The 23,054-nt window shown below is 44.2% G+C and overlaps 1 protein-coding gene and 1 non-coding gene across 2 annotated transcripts in view; one reads left to right on the top strand and one right to left on the bottom strand.

Annotated features, from left to right (window-relative positions):
• LOC117484454 (synaptic vesicle glycoprotein 2B-like) overlaps window positions 1-23,054 on the top strand; it is an 89,876-nt gene that overhangs the window by 33,632 nt on the left and 33,190 nt on the right. Inside the window, 2 exon segments of the mRNA XM_034132926.1 lie at window positions 9,227-9,847; window positions 11,018-11,244. Coding sequence (XP_033988817.1) covers window positions 9,612-9,847; window positions 11,018-11,244 — 463 coding nt within the window. The 5' untranslated portion in view covers window positions 9,227-9,611.
• trnaf-gaa lies at window positions 11,872-11,944 on the bottom strand. Its single transcript has one exon. It is a non-coding gene; the product is annotated as a tRNA-Phe (tRNA).

Genomic DNA, 23,054 nt, shown 5'->3' with positions numbered 1-23,054 from the left:
TTATTCAAAAGTTTACATTAACTTTGGATAATAACACGGGAGAAACGGAGCCTCTCTTTTCCTCTCTCCCTCTCTCTCTCTCCTGACAGCCCGTCAGTTTCTCATGCAGCTCAATAAACAGTGGGCGGAGCTTCAGGTGATCAAACGACCTCTGCATGTGCGGCCTCCGGAAGAGGCGAGACCAGAACAACGGGTCTCAATTCAGTGACAGGAATCAAGGCTGGGGGACGCCCCCGTCGCGGAGGTCGTGCCAGCACCACTGGTGGTATCCGCGTACCAGGTCCACTTTAGAAAACACCAGCCTACCCGCCAGATGTGCTGAAAAGTCCTGAATGTGCGGCACCGGGTAGCGGTCAGGTGTCGTGGCGTCGTTGAGGCGGCGGTAATCCCCGCACGGGCGCCAACCGCCGTTCGGCTTGGGAACGACATGCAGAGGAGAGGCCCAAGGACTGTCAGACCGGCGGACGATACCCAGGCGTTCCATGGTCGAAAACTCCGCCCTCGCTACTGCAAGCTTAGAAGGGTTCAACCGCCGGGCCCTGGCGTAGACTGGGGGACCTTCGGTGGTGACGTGTTGCTCCACCCCATGCTTGGTAGTGAGCGCAGAGAAGGTGGGTAGCGTCAGGTCTGGAAATTCAGCCAACAGCCTGAGAAAAGTGTCCGCCCCCGACAGCGAGCCCGACAGCCCGTCGTACGCCGCCTTGCCAAGTGTACACATGAGGGAGGAAAACGTCAAGGCATCAACCAAGCGTTTATTTTAAACATCCACCAGGAGTCCGTGAGCACATAAAAAGTCTGCCCCGAGGAGGGGAAAAGAAATGTCTGCCGTCACAAAATCCCAGTTGAACCGCTGTCCTCCAATACACAAACACATAGGCCTCACGCCGGACGTGCAAATGGGGCCGCCATTAGCCGTCGTCAACCGCGGTCCGTGTCCCCCACGAGCAACGTCTTCCCTCGACGCAGGAACCACACATTCCGTTGAGCGCCTGTGTCACACAGAAACAAGCTTCCTGAGACTCTGTCGCTGACGAAGAGAAGCCTGCTTGTGCCGCCAACGCTCAGGGCCACTACTGAGCGCCGGCTCCCCCGTTTCCCGGAGGTTTGTAACTGCAGGGAGCGATACACTTCTTCGCCCTGGCCCCGAACCGCGCGTGGTAAAGACACTCTCCTGTGTCCCCACGCCGGCTTGGTACCGTCGCGTCGAGCCTCCCCCAAAGCCTTCTTAACTGTTGAGGGGGCGCTGAGCGTCACAGCTAGCGCCTCTGCACCGGACTGCTAGGTAGCCAGGAAAAAACGGTTGGCCTCTTCAGCCAAGGCACGGGGCTCCGTAATGGACGTGTTGGCTAGCACCGTCTGAACCCGGGAAGGCAAGTGGCGCAGGAACGTCTCCATAAACAAAATCCGGGGATCTTCCCCCCCTAGCAGATTCAGCATTTTCTCCATGAGCTGAGATGGCTTGCTGTCTCCTAGGCCTTGAATGTCAAGAATCTGGCGGGCCCTCTCCTTAGCAGATAAGCTAAATGTCTTAAGGAGAAGGGCCTTAATCACCTCATATTTGCCATGGCGTGGTGGGTCTGCGATAAATCCCACCAACCTGGATGACGTGGAGCTTCCCAGCGCTGCTACCTCGTGGAAATATCACGGACTTGTCGGCAGGCAAAGTGTGCCTCCACGTGTGCGAACCACGCCGCAGCAGCATGCTCCCAAAACTCCGGCAGTTTAACAAAAACATCGCAATCAGCCATGTTCATTAAGTCTTCCGAAACTTTCACGAAAACGTCAGGGTCACCAGTGTAGAGCCGATGAAAGGGAGTCAGAGGCGGTGTGTTCAGTATGGAACTCCACACTTTATTATCCATTAATCAAGACAAGGTAAGTACATGTGCTGCTACTGCATGTCAAGCTAGCATGAATGACACCAACCCCGGTACCCTCACTAACGGGTCCGTGTTGCAACACAATATTCCCAACGGTGAATTATGTCCAATAACGTGTCACCACAATATATTAATTATTTCACACAAAAAGGTTATGACAATATATGACTATTGACGTACAAATAACACTGTCTGTCAATTGTGTAAAATAAAAGGATTAGATTACTTAGGCCAATTTACGAACATGTTGTTGTGACTTAGGCAATTTGAAACCTGACTTAGGCCTTATTACTTCTAGAGTAAGTGACTTAGGCAAAACAGTGCACTTCTCTTTCCCGCACTACTGTGACAGACCATGGGGTCACCTGCAAACTTTTGCACTAACTTGATGGCGAATGATCTGTCGCCATGCCAACGGCATTTGATGACATCCCATAATACGCTTAGATGCGTTAATGGCTGCATCGTTACCAAACCTGTGAAGTTTTGGGCCGTTTGGAGCATTTTCACTGAAGTTATGAGAAAACCGTGTTTCATGGTGAGCATTGTGTTGCCATGGCAACGGCATTTGAAGAAATCTCAAAACTGTCCCGTAGATGTCTTCACGGCTGGACTGTTAGCACACATGTGAAGTTTGAGCACTTTTTGAACATTTTCATAGGAGTTATACATTACATTAGGAGGTTACATTACTCTCTCTCTTCTCTTGATCGCCCTCTCTCTTCTCTTGATCACCCTCTCAATCTTCTATCGCTCTCCTTCTCTTCTCTTGATCACCCTCTCTCTATTCTCTCTCTCTTCTCTCTCTCTTCTCTTGATCGCCCTCTCTCTCTTCTCTCTCTCTTCTCTTGATCGCCCTCTCTCTCTTCTCTTGATCACCCTCTCACTCTTCTATCACCCTCTCTCTCTTCTCTTGATCGCCCTCTCTCTCTTTTCTTGATCACCCTCTCACTCTTCTATCACCCTCTCTCTCTTCTCTTGATCGCCCTCTCTCTCTTCTCTTGATCGCCCTCTCTCTCTTCATCACCCTCTCACTCTTCTATCACCCTCTCTCTCTTCTCTTGATCGCTCTCTCTCTCTTCTCTTGATCGCCCTCTCTCTCTTCTCTTGACCACCCTCTCTCTCTTCTCTTGATCGCCCTCTCTCTCTTCTCTTGACCACCCTCTTTCTCTTCTCTTGAGCGCCCTCTCTTTCTCCTCTTGATCGCCCTCTCTTCTCTTGATCACCCTCTCACAGGAGAACACTTCACTGTAGGGTTTCTGCCATGTCTCCACTTTAGTTTGACTCTCTCTTCTCTTCTCTCTCTCTCTTCTCTCTCTCTTCTCTCGCTCTTCTCTCTCTCATCTCTCTCTCTTCTCTTGATCGCCCTCTCTCTTCTCTTGATCACCCTCTCTCTCTTCTCTTGATCGCCCTCTCTCTCTTCTCTCTCTCTTCTCTTGATCGCCCTCTCTCTCTCTTCTCTCTCTCTTCTCTTGATCACCCTCTCACTCTTCTATCACCCTCTCTCTCTTCTCTTGATCGCCCTCTCTCTCTTCTCTTGATCACCCTCTCACTCTTCTATCACCCTCTCTCTCTTCTCTTGATCGCCCTCTCTCTCTTCATCACCCTCTCACTCTTCTGTCACCCTCTCTCTCTTCTCTTGATCGCCCTCTCTCTCTTCTCTTGACCACCCTCTTTCTCTTCTCTTGAGCGCCCTCTCCTTCTCCTCTTGATCGCCCTCTCTTCTCTTGATCGCCCTCTCACAGGAGAACACTTCACTGTAGGGTTTCTGCCATGTCTCCACTTTAGTTTGACTCTCTTCTCTCTCTTCTCTGTCTTCTCTCTCTCTTCTCTCTCTCTTCTCTCTCTCTTCTCTCTCTCTTCTCTTGATCGCCCTCTCTCTCTTCTCTTGATCACCCTCTCTCTCTTCTCTTGATCGCCCTCTCTCTCTTTTCTTGATCACCCTCTCACTCTTCTATCACCCTCTCTCTCTTCTCTTGATCGCCCTCTCTCTCTTCTCTTGATCGCCCTCTCTCTCTTCATCACCCTCTCACTCTTCTATCACCCTCTCTCTCTTCTCTTGATCGCTCTCTCTCTCTTCTCTTGATCGCCCTCTCTCTCTTCTCTTGACCACCCTCTCTCTCTTCTCTTGAGCACCCTCTCTCTCTTCTCTTGATCACCCTCTCACAGGAGAACACTTCACTGTAGGGTTTCTGCCATGTCTCCACTTTAGTTTGACTCTCTCTTCTCTTCTCTCTCTTCTCTCTCTTCTCTCTCTCTTCTCTCGCTCTTCTCTCTCTCATCTCTCTCTCTTCTCTTGATCGCCCTCTTTCTCTTCTCTTGATCGCCCTCTTTCTCTTCTCTTGATCACCCTCTTTCTCTTCTCTTGATCGCCCTCTCTCTCTCCTCTTGATCACCCTCTCTCTCTTCTCTTGATCGCCCTCTCACAGGAGAACACTTCACTGTAGGGTTTCTGCCATGTCTCCACTTTAGTTTGACTCTCTCTCTTCTCTTCTCTCTCTTCTCTGTCTTCTCTCTCTTCTCTCTCTCTTCTCTTGCTCGCCCTCTCTCTCTTCTCTTGATCGCCCTCTCTCTTCTCTTGATCGCCCTCTCTCTCTTCTCTTGATCACCCTCTCACTCTTCTATCACCCTTTCTCTCTTCTCTTGATCGCCTTCTCTCTCTTCTCTTGATCGCCCTCTCTCTCTTCTCTTGATCGCCCTCTCTCTCTTCTCTTGATCACCCTCTCACTCTTCTATCACCCTCTCTCTTCTCTTGATCGCCCTCTCTCTCTTCTCTTGATCGCCCTCTCTCTCTTCTCTCTCTCTTCTCTTGATCACCCTCTCACTCTTCTATCACCCTCTCTCTCTTCTCTTGATCGCCCTCTCTCTCTTCTCTTGATCACCCTCTCACTCTTCTATCACCCTCTCTCTCTTCTCTTGATCGCCCTCTCTCTCTTCATCACCCTCTCACTCTTCTGTCACCCTCTCTCTCTTCTCTTGATCGCCCTCTCTCTCTTCTCTTGACCACCCTCTTTCTCTTCTCTTGAGCGCCCTCTCCTTCTCCTCTTGATCGCCCTCTCTTCTCTTGATCGCCCTCTCACAGGAGAACACTTCACTGTAGGGTTTCTGCCATGTCTCCACTTTAGTTTGACTCTCTTCTCTCTCTTCTCTGTCTTCTCTCTCTCTTCTCTCTCTCTTCTCTCTCTCTTCTCTCTCTCTTCTCTTGATCGCCCTCTCTCTCTTCTCTTGATCACCCTCTCTCTCTTCTCTTGATCGCCCTCTCTCTCTTTTCTTGATCACCCTCTCACTCTTCTATCACCCTCTCTCTCTTCTCTTGATCGCCCTCTCTCTCTTCTCTTGATCGCCCTCTCTCTCTTCATCACCCTCTCACTCTTCTATCACCCTCTCTCTCTTCTCTTGATCGCTCTCTCTCTCTTCTCTTGATCGCCCTCTCTCTCTTCTCTTGACCACCCTCTCTCTCTTCTCTTGAGCGCCCTCTCTCTCTTCTCTTGATCACCCTCTCACAGGAGAACACTTCACTGTAGGGTTTCTGCCATGTCTCCACTTTAGTTTGACTCTCTCTTCTCTTCTCTCTCTTCTCTCTCTTCTCTCTCTCTTCTCTCGCTCTTCTCTCTCTCATCTCTCTCTCTTCTCTTGATCGCCCTCTTTCTCTTCTCTTGATCGCCCTCTTTCTCTTCTCTTGATCACCCTCTTTCTCTTCTCTTGATCGCCCTCTCTCTCTCCTCTTGATCACCCTCTCTCTCTTCTCTTGATCGCCCTCTCACAGGAGAACACTTCACTGTAGGGTTTCTGCCATGTCTCCACTTTAGTTTGACTCTCTCTCTTCTCTTCTCTCTCTTCTCTGTCTTCTCTCTCTTCTCTCTCTCTTCTCTTGCTCGCCCTCTCTCTCTTCTCTTGATCACCCTCTCACTCTTCTATCACCCTCTCTCTCTTCTCTTGATCGCCCTCTCTCTCTTCTCTTGATCGCCCTCTCTCTTCTCTTGATCGCCCTCTCTCTCTTCTCTTGATCACCCTCTCACTCTTCTATCACCCTTTCTCTCTTCTCTTGATCGCCTTCTCTCTCTTCTCTTGATCGCCCTCTCTCTCTTCTCTTGATCGCCCTCTCTCTCTTCTCTTGATCACCCTCTCACTCTTCTATCACCCTCTCTCTTCTCTTGATCGCCCTCTCTCTCTTCTCTTGATCGCCCCCTCTCTCTCTTCTCTTGATCGCCCTCTCTCTCTTCTCTTGATCACCCTCTCACTCTTCTATCACCCTTTCTCTCTTCTCTTGATCGCCCTCTCTCTCTTCTCTTGATCGCCCTCTTGATCTGAGGGATGCGTTTTCATGGAAACGGCATATGATAACACCCCATAATTGACGTAGAGCTGTTGAGGGCAGGACCATTAACCATTATCTGAAGTCTGCTGCTCTGAGCATGTCAGTTGGAGTTATGACATCATCGTGTTCCATGACACAGGTGTTTATATTTGAGCTAACGAGGTGTCCAGAGATCAAAGGTTTCCATTGTTCTGAATGAGAGATAAACCTGTTACATGTGAACGTTTTGTTGAAGAACCGTAACAGATATCGGTGAAATTTCAAAGCGTGAAGCATCTCAAGGACCTTGAGTATTTGAAGTGTGCTTTTTGTGTACTTTCGGGTCAATAATGTGGCCTTTTTGGCAGATTAACTAAAGTTGTGCGGCTGCTGCTGTGAGGAAATATCAGCCTGAAATTACAATGGACTTTAATGGAGACATGTTGAAAGTTTTTGTCACTTCATGCCCTCAAGAGGCATTTTGTTTAATTATTTTTTTGCTTAATTATTTGTCATTTTTCAAGCTACGAGATGTTTTCCTACGTTTGTCATGAAGAATTATGTCTCAGGAATGTAGGGTTTGGTAATTATGGCAGTTTTAAAAAATAATATGAAGGCAAATTTCAAGATTTCCTACACTCTAGCTGTGACATCACGCACTCTAGTTAATGTTAAAATCTGAAGAAGGCCTCTGTACCAAGGTCTGAACAATGTTTAATATCTGTAAAAGTAAGAATCAGATTTACAAGTGTTACACGAATAATGTCAGAAAGATGTGTAACATTTTAAAGTTGGAATGAGGTTTCTGAGTGAAAGTATGAATGAACAGTTAGCAGTTGAAGTTGCATGAAGATTTGTTGAAGTGTGAAGATTTTCTCCATTGACTTCAATGGTTAAAAATGTGATGAATTATGGGATGTATCTCTGGAATTATGAAAGTTATGAATGAGAAAAGTAATAGCCATCGATTCCCGACCGAGCTGAACGTTTTGATGTTTGAACGGAGTTTCTGCGATGTTCAATGCGGGAGAAGAAGACCGGCAAAATAACGGGCGGAATTATAATAAAGAATTTCGTGTGTAGAAGAACAGATAGTTGGCATTCTATGGGCTCAGAACAGTCTCATAATACACACATGCACACATAAGGATTCACACTTGTATTTCATGATCCGCAAAAGGATTCACACTTGTATTTCCGGATCCACACTTGTGTTTTTTAATGCTCACACAAATGTGTTCCGTTTCATATACATTTTATATTTTATATAAATAAAATCCAAATACAGAAAAAAGTTTTACATATGTATTTTTGATCCTCACATATTTGTTTTCCATTTAAAACCGCTGCACCTACAAACACAAACCGCTTTCTGTGCATGGATCGCTGTGCATTCGTGTGTGGGTTTTTTGAGTCTCCCCTGACGGTGACCCGATTCGTACTTGTAATTTTTCTATCTATAGCCAATCAGATGTCTCCTCAATTCTAAGCCAATCACATGAGCGCGCCCCCACGAGGGTAGATTTCTTGCGTTCATGACGTAGCGCTTCATGTACGCATTTTGCGCTGTCCGGAGCTGACAGGTCCATGGAACCTGCCTCCAGGCGCTAATCTCAGGACACTTCCACTCTCAGTACATTGCCACTTTCCGAGCAGGAAATGCACGCAAATACAAGCCTTTATATTATTAAGGTACAGTGCCACTTTCCGAACCATTAATGAATGCTTGTGTACACAAAAACGGCAGGCAAAACCGTTTTAAATGTGTGTTTCCTGTATGGCGAATACAGCTGCTTTATTTATGTCTGTATGAAGTTGTTGTGAGTGTGGAGGGAGCAGCTACAGGTTAGCTTAGCCTAATCGATCAGTGCACTACGAAGCCAGAGCTAGACAGTGAACTGTCAACGGGGGGAGCCCCGCCAGTCATTATCGGCCGATATTCACTCTTAATAGTTTGATCGGTGTTCTCTATAAAGGCCGATCATGAGAGCTGGATCTGATCGATATGGACATAAACGCGAGTGAAGTTTTAGCGAGCTGCATGAGAAACTGACGGGCTGTCAGGAGAGAGGGAGGGAGAGAGGAAAAAAGAGATGATCCTTACTCCCGTGTTATTAGCCATATCCGGTCATAGTCCCGTAATTACCTGCTAACGGAAACTCTGCTACACAATTCTTCTTCTTCTTCTTATTATTATTGAAACATGACCGGTAAGTTTCAAATTTGTCCGGTCAAATAAATTCTGTCCGCGGAAACCCTGCTCCGGACAGCGCAAAATGCGTATATGAAGTGTCATGAACGCAATAAATCATACCCTCGTGGGGACGCGCTCATGTGATTGGCTTAGAATGAAGGAGACATCTGATTGGCTATAGATAGAAAAAATTACAAGTACGAATCGGGTGACCGTCAGGGGAGTCTCAAAAAACCCACACACGAATGCACAGCGATCCATGCACAGAAAGCGGTTTGTGTTTGTAGGTGCAGGGGATTTAAACGGAAAACAAATATGTGAGGATCAAAAATACATATGTAAAACTTTTTTCTGTATTTGGATTTTATTTACATGTATATGAAACGGAACACATTTGTGTGTGCATTGAAAAACACAAGTGTGGATCCGGGAATACAAGTGTGAATCCTTTTGCAGATCATGAAATACAAGTGTGAATCCTTCTGTGTGCATGTGTGTATTATGAGACTGTTCTGAGCCCATAGCATTCCCACTAAATAAGTGATTAAATGCTACAGTATTCAGCAAACACAACTGCAGAGCTGCAACATTGCAAACAGACTAAGTTCTACAATACCAAGTTGTCTTTTTGTATTTGTGAATTAAGCGCCATCTCATGGTTAAATCCTGTAATTGAACAAATGGGGAAATTTGGCAACGCCCTCTAGCAATTTGGCAACGCCCCCAGCCACTGGGATCCGCTGGGTTTTTGGTTGGAATCTGCCCACTGGAGTCCTATCTGGAGTGCTACATCTGTAAGTGTCTTTACAGCATTTTGCCATGAAGATGAATCAACCTGAGTTTCTTTCTTTTCAGGAGTGAAAACTGAAGACAATATCTGACAGGACTCTGGAATAACTCACAGCAGCATCACAGCTAACACCAGGGACAGAGACATCACACATTATTACAGAGATACATTCAAGGAGAGAACCTTCATGTTTAGAAGATCTACTTTAATCTAGCAATCTTGGCTGTAAAAAGCACACAGTCACTGTAACTAATGACTTTTACTGTAGTTATTCTGCATTATATTCATATATAGGCTAATAACCTCATCATGCTGAACTAAAGGGTCAAACTGCAAGTTTATCTCACCAGTTATTAACTACCAGCAGACTATACATAACTAGCAAGCCAACCAGTGACCTTGTACTTGCAGTAAAGTTAGCCATTAGCATAGTGACTCTAGTAAACCAAGATGGCTGACCCATACCAAAACAACGTATACCACCAAGGAGGAGGTGACAGCTATGGGAGTTACGGAGAAGGTGGAGGCCATGATGGATATGGTTACCAGGCAGACTACCCTACCCAGGAAGAGGATGCTGCGAGCGATGCGACAGAAGGACATGATGAAGAGGATCAGATGTACGAAGGAGAATATCAAGGGATACCCCACCCTGACGAGGTGAAGGCTGCACAGAGAGCAGCACGGTGAGGCCCAGCACGCTGGTTCTATGTGTTCTTGTGAAAATGCGCAGCATTAGCAGAAGTCTTAATGATTCCAAGCATTCTACTTAAACTTAGGTTAGCCTAGCATACCTAATAAGTAAAGATAACTGACCATTGTTAAAATAACATGGAGGTGGGGACAGCTACTGCATTTAATTTAAGTGGTCCTAATCCCCCCACTTTGGGGAATTACAAGTAGTGAGGTTACTACTTTTGACATATTTCTGGTAACACACCAGACATATACTGTAAGCATATCATAGTTTATCAGAGGTATTACATGAGGACTTTCTAAGATGCCAAAACACACATTCAGGAAGTGAGAGGATTGGCACCTTATATAGATATTCATTTGAGTATAGAAGCATATGGGTCTATATAGGCTACTGTCTATGAAATGAATATATTATTTTGAATGGTTTCTGTCTGAAGACATTGTGATTCTTAAAAGGATCAATAAAACGATTTGATAGAACAGCAATAACTAGAGGAAAGCAACAATACCAATGATAGAATAATTGGGTTTCACTATCACTGCCTCTGTCATTTTAACCATGACTTGGCATTGCACAAAGATTTTTGCACAATGGATACAAATGTAACAACATCAATTCTATAGTTTTTTGTAATTGTGATCAAACACAAACAGTTAAAAGTATAACGTGGTATGGTTTACTCTTGGTTGTATGAGATTATTATCCATAGTGTACAGTAGGTGGCGGTCAGCATGCCACTGTGAGACTGGGCTGGAAGTAGCAGACAGGAGTTACGAAATGGAAGTGAAGCATTGTATTGCTGTGGAAGGGGGCAGCAGCAAATCGTATCTTACCTATCACCTAAAAGAAAGGCCTGCCTAAAAAATCTGTAAAGTCTGTTTGAGTCGACGCTATCTTAAAAATAGTCTTCTGAAAGACATTTAAAGCAGGCAACTGTTATATCTACTCCACCAAAGCACTGATGCTCTGTTAATCAGTATTATTTTGTGAATAGAGGTAGACCAGCATCTCCTGTGTTCTGCTTGGTAAAATCAAATGAAAACCCACTTCAAAACATATGAACGATCCCTTTAAGGGTTTGAAATCCCTAGATCTGTCAAAAAACCCATCTTCATTCATCTTTAAGACTTCTTCTTGTTCTCTTTCTGTGTCCCAGGGCTAAAACTAGAGCAGCTGGCAGTGCGGTGTCTGAACTAGAAGAGTTATCTGAACAATACGAAGACATCATGGAGGACTGTGGCCACGGGAAGTTCCAGTGGACGCTGTTTGTAGTGCTGGGCCTGGCTCTGATGGCGGATGGAGTCGAGTGTTTTGTGGTAGCGTTCGTTCTACCCTCTGCAGAAAAGGATCTGTGTCTTTCCAATGCAGAGAAAGGGATGCTGGGTAGGGGCTTTCATGATTTACTTCTGCTTACAGTGTGGCTTCTGTGTGGGAAGTGTTTTAGTCTGTGCTGCAGCGACCGAGTTGACCGCTATAGTTATGTATTGATGTGTTGACTCCCCCTGGTTATAAAGAGTTTCTCTGTTCAAGAATTCATCAGCCAAGGGATACGATCAAGGCTTTAAACTAGACATGATCAGGTAGAGCCAGGGTTAGTGTGACATTTACCAGAGAGGGATTATATTCAAGTGGTTTAATATGTATTACCCTTGGTTTATGACTCTTAATTCAAAATTGGTGACATTCTCAGCTTTTTTCCCAAATGCATGGCTAAGTACCATACTTTCTCACATCTTGGCTTTACTTAACCTTAACTACAGCAATGTTTAATCAAACATGCCTATAGTTGTAGGCCTTGTTTATGTTATATCTAATCAAAGCAAATCATGGAAAGTACATTTTCTGCTCTTTTTTATGAATTATCTGAACAATACAAGCTCATATTGCTGCTCCTGTTCATGCAAAGTAAACACTTTCACAATATTTACCAGGGACCTTCAGATATTTGGTCTAACGCTCACCCAACTCACAACCTAGGGTTCAACTTGTCCCCTAAAGTAATCTACCTTCTGCCGAAACCCGGGATCGAACCAGGGACCTTTAGATCTTCAGTCTATCTCTCTCCCAACTGAGCTATTTCGGCACAAAAACCCAAAATACGACGCTCGTGAATTATCAAGGGGGGGGGGGGGGTGTTGTCTGCCGTCAGCAAACCAGGCCGTTGACGTCCGGCCTTCCTGTGATTCTCCAGAACACACAGCTGGCCAGCGGCCCACCGGGATAAGTCCTGACTCTCACAATGGCCGATCCGTACCTCCCCTGCCTCCCCTGACTGCTGCAAACTTTCTGTACGGAAGAGCCGCGGAGGACCGGAGTCCGGGCGATGCTGCTCCTCCAAGGAAGAGACACACGTTCACTAAGCCGAACAAACTATATCCGGTCACAGTGATCTGCTATTTTAAAGTAAAGTCAACACATATCGACCCTCAATATAGTCTATATTAAGAACGAGAAAAGTTTTAACATATATATATTTTTTGTAAACATATGATAAATGTGTGAGGGTGATGACGTCAGAGCATCGTCCTATGTGCCCCGGACAGCCCCGGCCCAATTTAACCCCTGACTATAGGTAGAAAGGACATGTATACATATGTGGCAGAAGCCGCAGATGATACGGGGTAGGTGAAAGTATTTTGTTGAGGTTCATTTGATAATACACTTCACACTAGTCCGACAACGGCACCTTGGGAATTGCACCCATGGAAATATAGCAGGTTTTTCGCTAAACACAGACACACAGGTTCCAATACTGAGGGGCAGGAGACGTGGTTCCAATTATCACAAATATTACATTTTATTAAACACCATGCAATATTTAAAAGACAGTTTAAAACACAATCATACATGGGGCTATAATAAAAAGGGGAAAACTAATTAGGGGCGCTGAGGCTTACCAGTGAGGGGACAGGGTCAACGAGTGAGGAGAGGGATCCCAAACAAAAGTGAAGTAACCCCAGTCACACGTGTCCAACACTCTCACACTCACACTGGAAGAAATTAAAACTCAAAAATGGGGAAACCACCACCCGGGACCCCAGCACCGCCACCTTCGGCTCTCAGTAACTAAAAAGGGGGACAAAGAGGGAAACAATTAATGGGGTCCAACAAACAAACACAATAGAGTGGCGAAGTCCCTCCCCTTCCGGTTGAGCTCCATGGGACCTTATTTCGGAAAAGTTATGCATTGAAGTCAATGGAGAGAGAAAGATTATCTTTCGATCCCGTTTGAATTGTGCCACGAATTACACATATAATGTTTGTCAATTTAAAAGATAATTTTGCAAGTCAAAAAAAAAAATATATGTCGTAAAACTGTGAAGTAACACTTTTTTTGTGTGAAACCGCTCAATGAACTACATCTCCTGTCTCGCACCACACACCAAGACGGCCGTCACGTTGGCACATTTCACTTCTTTCTTTCAGAATGAGGCGAAAAGTATTAAAAGAGGTGAAAATCACTACAAGTCTGGGCATGTTGAGAGCTGTACATACACATAAGGGGAGTTAGTCGGTTCCGTAAGAGCCAGCATGCGGGACCGGGATTCTGGGATTTGTAGTCTTTCTAGTTGCGTATTTTTCATAATCTTATATTTCAACAGTTTTACGACAAACTGTGACTTTTTTTACATGGAAATTTAAGATTGACAAACATCATATGTGTAATTCGTGGCACAATTCAAACGGGATTGAAAGATAATCTTTCTCTCTCCATTGACTTCAATCAATCACAGGACCTAATTAAATTCGAATGAAAAATGTTGTCTGTTTTAAAAAAAAAATATCGCTATATAATAATAATAATAATAATAACAAATTATATTTATATAGCGCTTTTCTACAACTCAAAGACGCTTTACAATATGAGGTTAGGGTAGACAAACAAGGACAGGCACAACAAAAAAATTAAATAAACAGAAAAGGCAGTCAAGAGGAAGTTGATTGAGAGGGGGGGGGGGCTTATGGATAGACAGAGATGGGTTTTGAGGTGGGACTGAAAGACTGTGAGGGACTCAGAGTCACGAAGATCTTGGGGGAGGGAATTCCCGAGCCTAGGAGCTGCCACTGAGAAGGCTCTGTCCCCAATGCTGCAGAGTTTGGATGTTGAAATGGATAGGAGTCCGGCTGCGGTGGATCTGAGGGACCGTGGGGGTTGATAGTAGAGATGGCAAATCCGGATCCTTTTATGGACTCGGAGTCTTCTGAGTCAGTCATTGAAGAGATCCGGATCATACGAGTCCTTTGAGTCATATGAGTCAGCATCACCAAGAGCGTAGAAATCCTACCGGTGAAACCGAAAAGTTGTTGCATTTCATGAGCATATTAAACTAACGTTACATTAACCTCCGCAACACAGTGTCTTTTGCTTTAATAAAAAATGTTGATCACAAAAAAAAGGGTTATTTTGGGATTTGGCGAATCTGAGTCTGCTGTTGACTCGTGCATGACGACGAGTCTGCTGGATCTCTGGATCTGCTGCTATATGGTTACGGCTCTGAGTCCGCACGAGTCTGCTGTGTTTTGCACAGTGAGTCAGGATTTGCGAATCTCTGAGTCTGCTGTTGACTCGTGCACAATAGCGGCGGGAAGTAGGGGTGCTGGAGGCGGGGCTGCGAATGGTGTACATTTGAAAAACTTCATGTTACTGTTGTTGAAATCTCTCCCCACTTTTGTCCGCACCCCCTAAGTAAAATGACTTCCCAGTTCCCGCGGTTATGCTCGTGCATGACGAGTCTGGATCTCTGGATCTGCTATACGGTTACGGCTCTGAGTCCCCACGAGTCTGCAGGAAGTGAAGGAAGTTCCCTTGATTCAGTGAGTCAGGATTTGCGAATCTGAGTCTGCTGTTGACTCGTGCATGATGAGTCTGCCTGGATCTCTGGATCTGCTACGGTTACGGTTCTGAGTCCCCACGAGTCTGCAGGAAGTTTCACTGATCCACGTTCCCTGAGCCAAACGATAACTTCTGGCAGCTATATTACTTGCTAAAGGCTAGGCAGATGGACTGGGGTACGTTGTAATGTGATTTGACATGTTATAAAGAGAGTAGCGAGTGACGCAATTTAAAGTTTTAATTTGTACGTCACCAGGTGTAGGACTCAAAGGACTCGGGTTAATCGAGAGGGGAGACTCGTCACGACCAGCTCATTACTAGGATCCGGGTTAATGATCCGGATGAATCAGGACTCACCCATCTCTAGTTGATAGGGGGTGAGAAGGTTTGTGAGATAAGGGGGGGCCAGATGGTGAAGTGCTTTGTAGGTGAGGACCAGAATTTTGTAGTTGATGCGGTGGGAGACAGGAAGCCAGTGGAGGTCTTTGAGGACTGGGGTGATGTGATGCCATGATTTGGTATGCGTGAAGAGTCGTGCAGCTGCATTTTGAACCCGTTGGAGTCTGTTGAGGGATGTAGTGCTGATGCCGTAAAGAAGTGAGTTGCAGTAGTCAAGGCGGGAGGAAATGAAGGCGTGGATTAGTCATCAGACGACACTCTCTCACTCACCGCACAGCCAAAAGTCACAAGAACTGTCTATCAAACAGTGACACGTTCGCTGACATTCTGTAAAATGTAAATAAACTCTGAACAGTAAAACACATGAAAACATCAACATTATAACCAGTCTGTTACAATACATTATTACGTTTAAATGCGGTTACCACTAGGGTTGCAAAGGGGCGGAACGTTTCCGGTACGTTTCCGGTAAATTTCCATGGGAAGTTAAGCTGGGGAATTTTGGAAATATTCCATATTGGAAACCTTCCATGGGAATTATGGGAATTTATGGGAACTAACTGGGAATTATGGGCTCAGAACAGTCTCATAATACACACATGCACACAGAAGGATTCACACTTGTATTTCAGGATCCACACTTGTGTTTTTCAATGCACACACAAATGTGTTCCGTTTCATATACATGTAAATAAAATCCAAATACAGAAAAAAGTTTTACATATATATTTTTGATCCTCACATATTTGTTTTCCGTTTAAATCCCCTGCACCTGCAAACACAAACCGCTTTCTGTGCATGGATCGCTGTGCATTCGTGTGTGGGTTTTTTGAGACTCCCCTGACGGTCACCCGATTCGTACTTGTAATTTTTTCTATCTATAGCCAATCAGATGTCTCCTCAATTCTAAGCCAATCACATGAGCGCGTCCCCACGAGGGTATGATTTATTGCGTTCACTTCATGACACTTCATATACGCATTTTGCGCTGTCCGGAGCAGGGTTTCCGCGGACAGAATTTATTTTACCGGACAAATTTGAAACTTACCGGTCATGTTTCAATAATAATAAGAAGAAGAAGAAGAATTGTGTAGCAGAGTTTCCGTTAGCAGGTAATTACCGGACTATGACCGGATATGGCTAATAACACGGGAGTAAGGATCATCTCTTTTTTCCTCTCTCCCTCCCTCTCTCCTGACAGCCCGTCAGTTTCTCATGCAGCTCGCTAAAACTTCACTCACGTTTATGTCCATATCGATCAGATCCAGCTCTCCTGAACGGCCTTTATAGAGAGCACCGATCAAACTATTAAGAGTGAATATTGGCCGATAATGACCGGCGGGGCTCCCCCCGTTGACAGTTCACTGTCTAACACTGGCTTCGTAGTGCACGGATCGATTAGGCTAAGCTAACCTGTAGCTGCTCCCTCCACACTCACAACAACTTCATACAGACATAAATAAAGCAGCTGTATTCGCCATACAGGAAACACACATTTAAAACGGTTTTGCCTGCCGTTTTTGTGTACACAAGCATTCATTAATGGTTCGGAAAGTGGCACTGTACCTTAATAATATAAAGGCTTGTATTTACGGGTAATATAATTGAATTGTATCTTATCCAAGCATAAATATAAACATTTAGTTTTGTCATAAGAAAACATCCATGCAAAATGATACAATTAAAAAACATGACATTTCAAGTACAACAGAACAAGTTTTAATTATTTTATTGAACAATCATTTGTTTCATTGAAGAACAAAAACATGAATGCTGAGTTAAATATTACTCATCCCCCCAACACCACTCATTCAAAAATGAACAAAAATGCAGAAATCATGTGTGCATGTGATGGAGGAATGCACAGTGCCTGTAGGGGGTGTGGTCTCAATAGCCATGCAGTAAGCAGTGTGCTACAGTATGTGCATGTGATTGAGGAATGGCATGGATATTCAAGTGTACTTGAATGGCATCTGTTTGTTTTAGTCAAGATTATGCTAAAATATATAGTTCCCTCTGAAGAGCCAACCTTCAATTTAGAAAATTCCCAGTTTATTCCTGATTATTCCCATAAATTCCCGTTCATTCCCATGGAAAGTTTCCATCTTTGAAAATTCCCGGAATTTTGCAACCCTAGTTACCACACATACTAATTTTAACATTAAATATTATTTTGGTGGAAAAATGAGTTTCTACGTGATCTTTTCTTTCGGACCTCTCACGTCATTATTAGTTTTCAGTAAGCAAACGCCGCTAACGCGCCATTTTGAGATTGCATACATTTTTCGGAGAACACACATACATAGAAAACAAGTCCGTTTTATCTTAGCTATAGCCACAATGGCCTGCAAAAAACGTAAAAGAGGGGCGGAGAAGGCCAGATTAAAACGAAAAAGAAACTTGACAAGCAGTGCACTACATTGTGCTAAATGTACAGATATGTTTTCACCAGCCAACAAGCTAACATTGGATAACGTTAACGCAGTAAATGTGCAATTATCACTCAGGAACCCGACAGGTGAAGTTTGTGCTCACCTGGCGTGTTCTAAGATTTTAACAGATAAGTGACAGTTTAACTTTACTGACTTAACGTGCGGTAAGTACAATCAATGTGGGTAAATATATAAATAAAACCACAAGCGGCTGATTCACACTGATTGGCACAGTTAAAACACGGCAGACTCTGCGGTCCGTCACAACAGTAGCATGTAATGCAAACAAAAGATCAACATGAAGTTGATAACACACACTAATAACCTATATCTGCCAAGACACGAAACCTCGTACAAGGAACCGTTCTTGGTAATGATTATAGGCGTGCGTAAAGTCCGTTCACTATGCGGCGGAGATTTATTTCACTCGGCTCGGGCACTGACGGAGCCGTTGTCTTGCGTCCGAGAAATAAACACAGCCAGTGGCGACTGGTCATTAGGGGCAGGCGAAGCCCCACCTAGTGTCAGCAGAAAGTATTAAAATAATAATTACAAGAAAATGCAAAAAAATTAGGGCTGTCAAGTTAACGCGTTAATAACGCGTTAACGCAAAAAAATAAATAACGCCACTAATTCTTTTAACGCGATTAACGCATGTGTATTTTTTGTCCTCGGCCGCCCCGTAGATTCAGAGCGCATCGAGTTTAAAATACCATCTACAAGCTGATGCTGACAGCCCCGCTCCTGCTGCCCGCTTGTGGCAGACCACACTTCCACGCTCACCGGCAGGCCCGGACTGGCCATCGGGAGGACCGAGAGGGTGTGTGTATGTGTGGCGCGAGCGAGGCACACCTTATGTGTTGTTGTTGTTGTTGTTGTTAGCATCTGGTGCTAGCGAGCTGCGCTAACGGATATAAGGAGCTGTTTCAATGAAAACAGAGGAGTGACATTTCGCCGACAACTGCGCCGAGCACTTGACTTTATGCAGGTAGCCAGACAGTGGGACATTGTATGAAAAGTCAGCACACTCAGCACGGATAGTGCGCACAACATGATTGCAGCGTCCAGGCAGCTCCCGTTCGAGCATATATGCCTCGAGCTGCACATAGCTCCAACGATCCATCACAGTGTCTCCACACACACACACACACACACACACACACACACACACACACACACACACACACACACACACACACACACACACACACACACACACACACACACACACACACACACACACACACACACACATTGTATGAGAGAGGTTCCAGGTTGAATTGAGGCGAATATTTGTAATGTTCAGAGGTTGTTGTGTTTAATATTCATGAGAATATTTGTCATTGTTCAAATGATAATAAACAAACATATAAAGCATATTTGTCCACTCATATGTTGATAAGAGTATTAAAAACTTGAAAAATATCCCTCTAAGGTACATTTAGAACAGATACAAAATACTATGGACAATCATGCGATTAATCGCGATTAAATATTTTAATCGACTGACAGCCCTAAAAAAAATACATCTTAAAATATATTTTACGATCCTGTTTAATCATCTGATTTGTCTGTACATTGCTGTTTTAGTCTGTGTTCTTCTCATTAGTGTCTACAGTGTGCCTATTGAACCGCTTTGAGCGACGTGGGTCAAGCCCCCGATCAAGCCCCTGGTTGCGGTCGAATAGTCCAAAAATCAGCTCCTAACGTCTAACCCTATCGTCTATTCCTTGACCTCTGAGTGAAACGTCACGGGGTTAAGGGATAATGGATAGGATAATTCAAAAGGATTTAGGAGAAGAGACTGCGGTACTTTAGAGAATCCGGCTGCACTTTCACTATCCGACGTGTTTATGATGCGCCAGCGGACGTCATAAATGTGCGCCTGCTGCTGTGGGGAAACTATGGAAACTACAGTTTTCTATACAGCGGACTACAACATGGATGTTTAATAAGAACGAGGGACTACTGTAAACTCATCTAGAGACTCTGCACCGTGCTCTGATGCTGTTGTTTTATGCTTTATGAACGGGGACAACAGAGAAACATATTCTTCATGACCAAAGTTGGAATTGAAATAAAAAAGGAAAGTGAAACTGATGCTCGTCACCCTCTCCCTCCGGTCCACATTAATACAAATGATCCCAATACGTATGATTGTATGAAAAGTTCTTAAAATCAATACAAATGTATTTATTATAAAAGTTAGTCCTTAACATCTATCACTGTGTATATCACCATTCAAACATCTTTTAAAAGTTGAACAAACCCCACACAGCTCAGTAAAGACTGTGAAATGTTGACTTTATTTGATCATTTCAGTAAAAACTAACGTTCATATTTCTCTTTTTGATTAAAATACTGATGAACGTTCAAAACAAAGCACTTTGGCAACTTACCACATACGTTTTAAAATGCTTAATAAGCACCGTAACTTTCATGATATCATTTCTCGTTCATAATCGGTTGTTTCCGTGAACGGCCGACTGTTGTGCGACGGCAAATGCCGCGGCCGCAAGGCATTGTGGGGCAGCATTTTCTCCTTTCCTTTCGGAGGTAAAGGAGGTTATAAAGGAAGTTTGAAACCTCTTTTCCTTTCATTTAGAGAATTCGAACGGCACTTATCATGGCTGCCACTGAGGGACTTCCGGGTCATTTCACTCCGTTAGGAAGGTTCCTAAGCTAAATGGACTATTCGACCGCAACCCCTGTCTCTCACTGTCTAAGTGAATGGGTGCTGTGAACTACACTGCGCATGCTCAGAGTCTTTTTCTATTCAATGTGTGTGGCAAAAAAATAATGAGCATAGGGGCACTGAGCTGCCATACCCACCAAACGTCATCTCACATAATTCAGAGCTGATTGGCTGTAAGTACGTGTGCCGCGAAAAGTATAGTGTGTGAAGAGGAGACGAGAGAGGTGCAGTGATGCGTCCTAAAACCTGGAAGTAAGCTGCGCATGGCTTCCCTCGACAAAAAAGCAATGAGATTTCTCCATAGGATTTTAGAAAATAGCTGGAAATAAGATCTGTGGGAAACGTACCTGTTAGATAAATGCACGTTTTGATCAGCCGGATAACATCCACATGTCTACCCTACTTTTATAATTTTCTAATCATAAATCTATCGATCATAAATCTATCGATTAGATTTATGATTCGACTTTTGAAACTACAAGAAGATAAGGAGGACTTTTACAAAAAAGTAATAGAAATGTTTGTCCAGAAGGATAGGCAAATGGACTTCATCTTCAAGTCAAGGTAAGACTGCAATTGTATTGAAAATGGGATCTTACTAAGAGAGAACAATTCAATATTTAAATGATGAAATTACATTTTTTGGGTATCCTTTTGTTGAACTGTCTGTTTAAAATTAATCGAAGCATCAGATTAAAAAATCTTTTGAAAATAATATAATATTTTGATTTAGGTCAAAATATAATATTTGTAAACCTGAAGAGTCAGTGCCAGTGCCTCACCAGCCATGAACCTCATTGCACGTCACTGCAGAAGCTTATATATAGACATCTAAGTTGTTTGTGCCCCACCACTTTTGTACATATAAAAACGCCACTGAACACAGCGGCTGGTCCTCCTTTCACCACATAGGAAAGCAGCAGAAAGTCGACTGGAGTTAAAGAGAGCGGGCCCTAGATTATCCTTCTGCGCTGCGATGCGTGCATGGCTTCCTTCTGCAGGTAACGAGTGACGCGCTCTGGCAATTGGTAACATATTTTGCACACTTATTCCTAGTGTGCCACTGGTTACGGTACCGTACATGTAAAGAACCGCTGTTTATTGAATCTATAAAACTGTATATACCTATGAATTGAAGTGGTAAAGAGGGTGCTTAGTGTTGGAGGGTTACTACCTAACACTTTATTTATAAAGGTGACTGCTGTCTACTGAAGGAAGAAACTTTTCCTGTATCTGTTGTTTTAGGGTGTAATAGTCCTTTATGCTATATAGTTGACTGCAGGTCATGGAGAGTAATAAAGGTATCCATAGACTTTCCATGAGACATCTTTATTTACTTAACAGGTCTTCAGCCATGGCACATACATGCATACTAGATGCGGGCTTGCATACACACTCCGCGGCCGCACCACATCAGTAACGTCCTGATAGTATATGTGCGCGGCACTATATACTACATAGGGGAGAGCACACACACCCCTCGGGAGCCCTCGAGGTGCTCAATGACATTTTTATTTTCAGCTATGATAGCATGTATTACGTACATAATGAATGTAATTCATTATTCACGTAATAATGAATTACATTCTTATACCTGTTCGAGTTATAAACTGAGCTCTATGCACGTACACACACACACACACACACACACACACACACACACACACACACACACACACACACACACGCTGGCAGTCAAGGGAGAGTGAATGATTTCCTGAATCTCAGTTAATCCTCAAATGACTGCTGCAGTAATTAGCTAATGGGCAGTGAGGATGCTATAAATCTGTGTGTACTGCCAACTTCAGCTGTTTGAAGGCTCTGTTATGTGCAGGGTGTGAGAGAGTCACATCTCAAGGTTTGCAGTCTATGGGGTTTTTGAGTAGAGCAAGTGAGGGAAAAATATTTGGAGTTGATAGGAGAACATAGATCCAAAGAGGGGGAGGAGTAAAGAGGGAAGGGCGAAGAGATTAAACACATTGTCCAACAAAATGATCTGTTTATATCTCCATCACTCACCATGTGTTCCCTTACATACTAAAAGAAAACTTTGGCCTCCATTGTGGATGAATACAAATTGTACAGACTCTTACACGACTCCAGTCTCTCCCAAACCCACGCATTGCTTCCAAAACTTTACTATTTAACTTTTTAACATGTTCACATTGAACAGTCTCAGTCTGCCGCAGTGACGCCTCTCATCAGTGTTTATAGAACTTGGATTAAACTGCATACGTTTGTGTGAGAGATTGTCAACTGATGGTGTGAAACACTGCCCCCATTTACTTCCCCCATTAATATAAAGACAGAAGACAAAGATAACAGAGAACAGGAGAGAGAAAAAAACAGAGCAGAAGAAGGGGGGAGTACAAGAGAGGAAATCGGGTAAGAGGAGACAGCAGGATAAACAAGGAAGAGAGATAGTAAGAAGTAGGGAGGAAATATTAAGAGATATAAAGTAGTAGACAAGTGGAGAGGAGATTAGAGAAGAAAGTGCTCTGGGCAGTTCTTCTTCTTTGTGACTATCATCAGCATTACATCCCCCCCCCCCCTGCAACCACCAGACTCAGCAGCAGAAGGGCAGAGAAACAAAATCACTCCTGCTCACTCCTCTACTCCACCCCCCTCAGTTTGATCCAGCGCTGTGTTTTCAAAAACACTTTGTGAGTCAGCATGCAGCCGGAGCGATCGATCCTGACCTTGGAGAGAGCTGTGCAGCGTTTCAGCGCTCCCTATATTCCTGGGAAGCGGCGCCGTAAGGGGGTGAAAAGTTAGGACGATTCTAAGGGCCCGTGACTGACAGGGGCCCAAACAATTGTAGAACATTAAGAAA

Source organism: Trematomus bernacchii, unplaced genomic scaffold, assembly GCF_902827165.1.
Source record: "Trematomus bernacchii unplaced genomic scaffold, fTreBer1.1, whole genome shotgun sequence".
Lineage (NCBI taxonomy): Eukaryota > Metazoa > Chordata > Actinopteri > Perciformes > Nototheniidae > Trematomus > Trematomus bernacchii.
This window is presented reverse-complemented; position numbering and strand designations above follow the sequence as displayed.